Raw genomic sequence first — 1,258 nt, 5'->3', positions numbered from 1 at the left:
ATTTTTCTTTTCTGCTTTCATACTCACCGGGTTGGAAAAGACTGCTCCAATCAGGCAAAATGTAATGATGGGAACCTTCATTCTGTAAAAAAAAAAAAAAAGTATGTAATTATTATTCTCATTAAGTTCAGTTCAGTGTAAGAGTAACTACTATGGTGCATTAGCAAAAGAAACTCCCCCCAAAATAGGGTCACATCCATTTGCTCTTGGGTTTAAACTTCTAGATGTTAAGTTACTACAAACCAAACTGACAATTCAAAACTTTCAAAGTTGTAATCACTAAAGTAATAGTTGTGATCAAAAGTAATAATAATAATACTACATAATCATTTACTCTACCTCAGTTTCAGAGATAATATAAAAAGATGCAGCTGGTGCTCCTCGTTTAGTCTATAAGGCAGCAAACAGGAGAATCCGGAGTCTGTCCTGAACCTCGAATGGAAGCTTGCAGTTGAAGTAAAATCACGATGTGTGGATATGCTGGAGGGAACTCCCAGGACTACTGTATATAAGTATTCTCATTTAAGGTGATTGCATCACTTCCTTCCGGATGTGTCTTTTTTGTCGTCATGCGAAGGTGTATTTGTTCCGGAGAGGGAGTTCAGAAAACACACAGTGGCGTGATGATGATTGTACACACACAAACACACATAGATACTGTGTGCTCTTTTATCCAGTCACAAAATTTCCTACACCCCCTCTCACGTCTTTAGTGAAATATAATTTAGCTCACTAAACTATAGGGTTTGTGGCCTGTTGAAAAAATAAACTCACCCACTCAGAGAGGAAAAGAGGGCTAGACAGTTTCATGCTTGTTTCCGGTGAAACTTTTTTTTCTTTTCCTTTTCCCCTCCTTCCCTTTCTATTTGGAATTTTGTTTTTGTCAGATGATGGATTACATGGAACAGGTTACAAGTAGTACAAGTGCGAGGGCTATAAAGTTTTCAATATAAGGTTGGTTTAAATTGAGAAAATTAAACACTGCCTTTTATAAAAACTTCACATAAATGGATTAACTTCAGATACACACACACACGCCCACACATATACACGCACACTGTGACAAAGTACAATATTAATTCAGTCTATTAAAACAAAAACAAACCATATTTTGCCTTCACTGCTAAACGATGTTATTGGAAATTGTGTTTTTGGAACATTAAGCATGTACAGTATGTACAAGTAAAGGCTTCTATATATATTTCCATCCTGTGGTATATAATCGCTTCCTGGATATACTTATATGGCCAGGCCCAAA

At 36.3% G+C, this 1,258-nt stretch overlaps 1 protein-coding gene across 1 annotated transcript in view; it reads right to left on the bottom strand.

Annotated features, from left to right (window-relative positions):
* Nucleotides 1–401, bottom strand: part of scpp1 (secretory calcium-binding phosphoprotein 1) — a 2,680-nt gene extending 2,279 nt beyond the window's left edge. Inside the window, exons 1-2 of the mRNA XM_005727030.1 lie at nt 340–401; nt 28–82 (exon numbers count right to left, since the gene is read on the bottom strand). Coding sequence (XP_005727087.1) covers nt 28–81 — 54 coding nt within the window. The 5' untranslated portion in view covers nt 82; nt 340–401. The remainder of the gene's footprint in view (nt 1–27; nt 83–339) is intronic.
* Between the last annotated feature and the right edge of the window lie 857 nt (nt 402–1,258).

Source organism: Pundamilia nyererei, unplaced genomic scaffold (genome assembly GCF_000239375.1).
Source record: "Pundamilia nyererei isolate P.nyererei 1_Seehausen unplaced genomic scaffold, PunNye1.0 scaffold00022, whole genome shotgun sequence".
Lineage (NCBI taxonomy): Eukaryota > Metazoa > Chordata > Actinopteri > Cichliformes > Cichlidae > Pundamilia > Pundamilia nyererei.
This window is presented reverse-complemented; position numbering and strand designations above follow the sequence as displayed.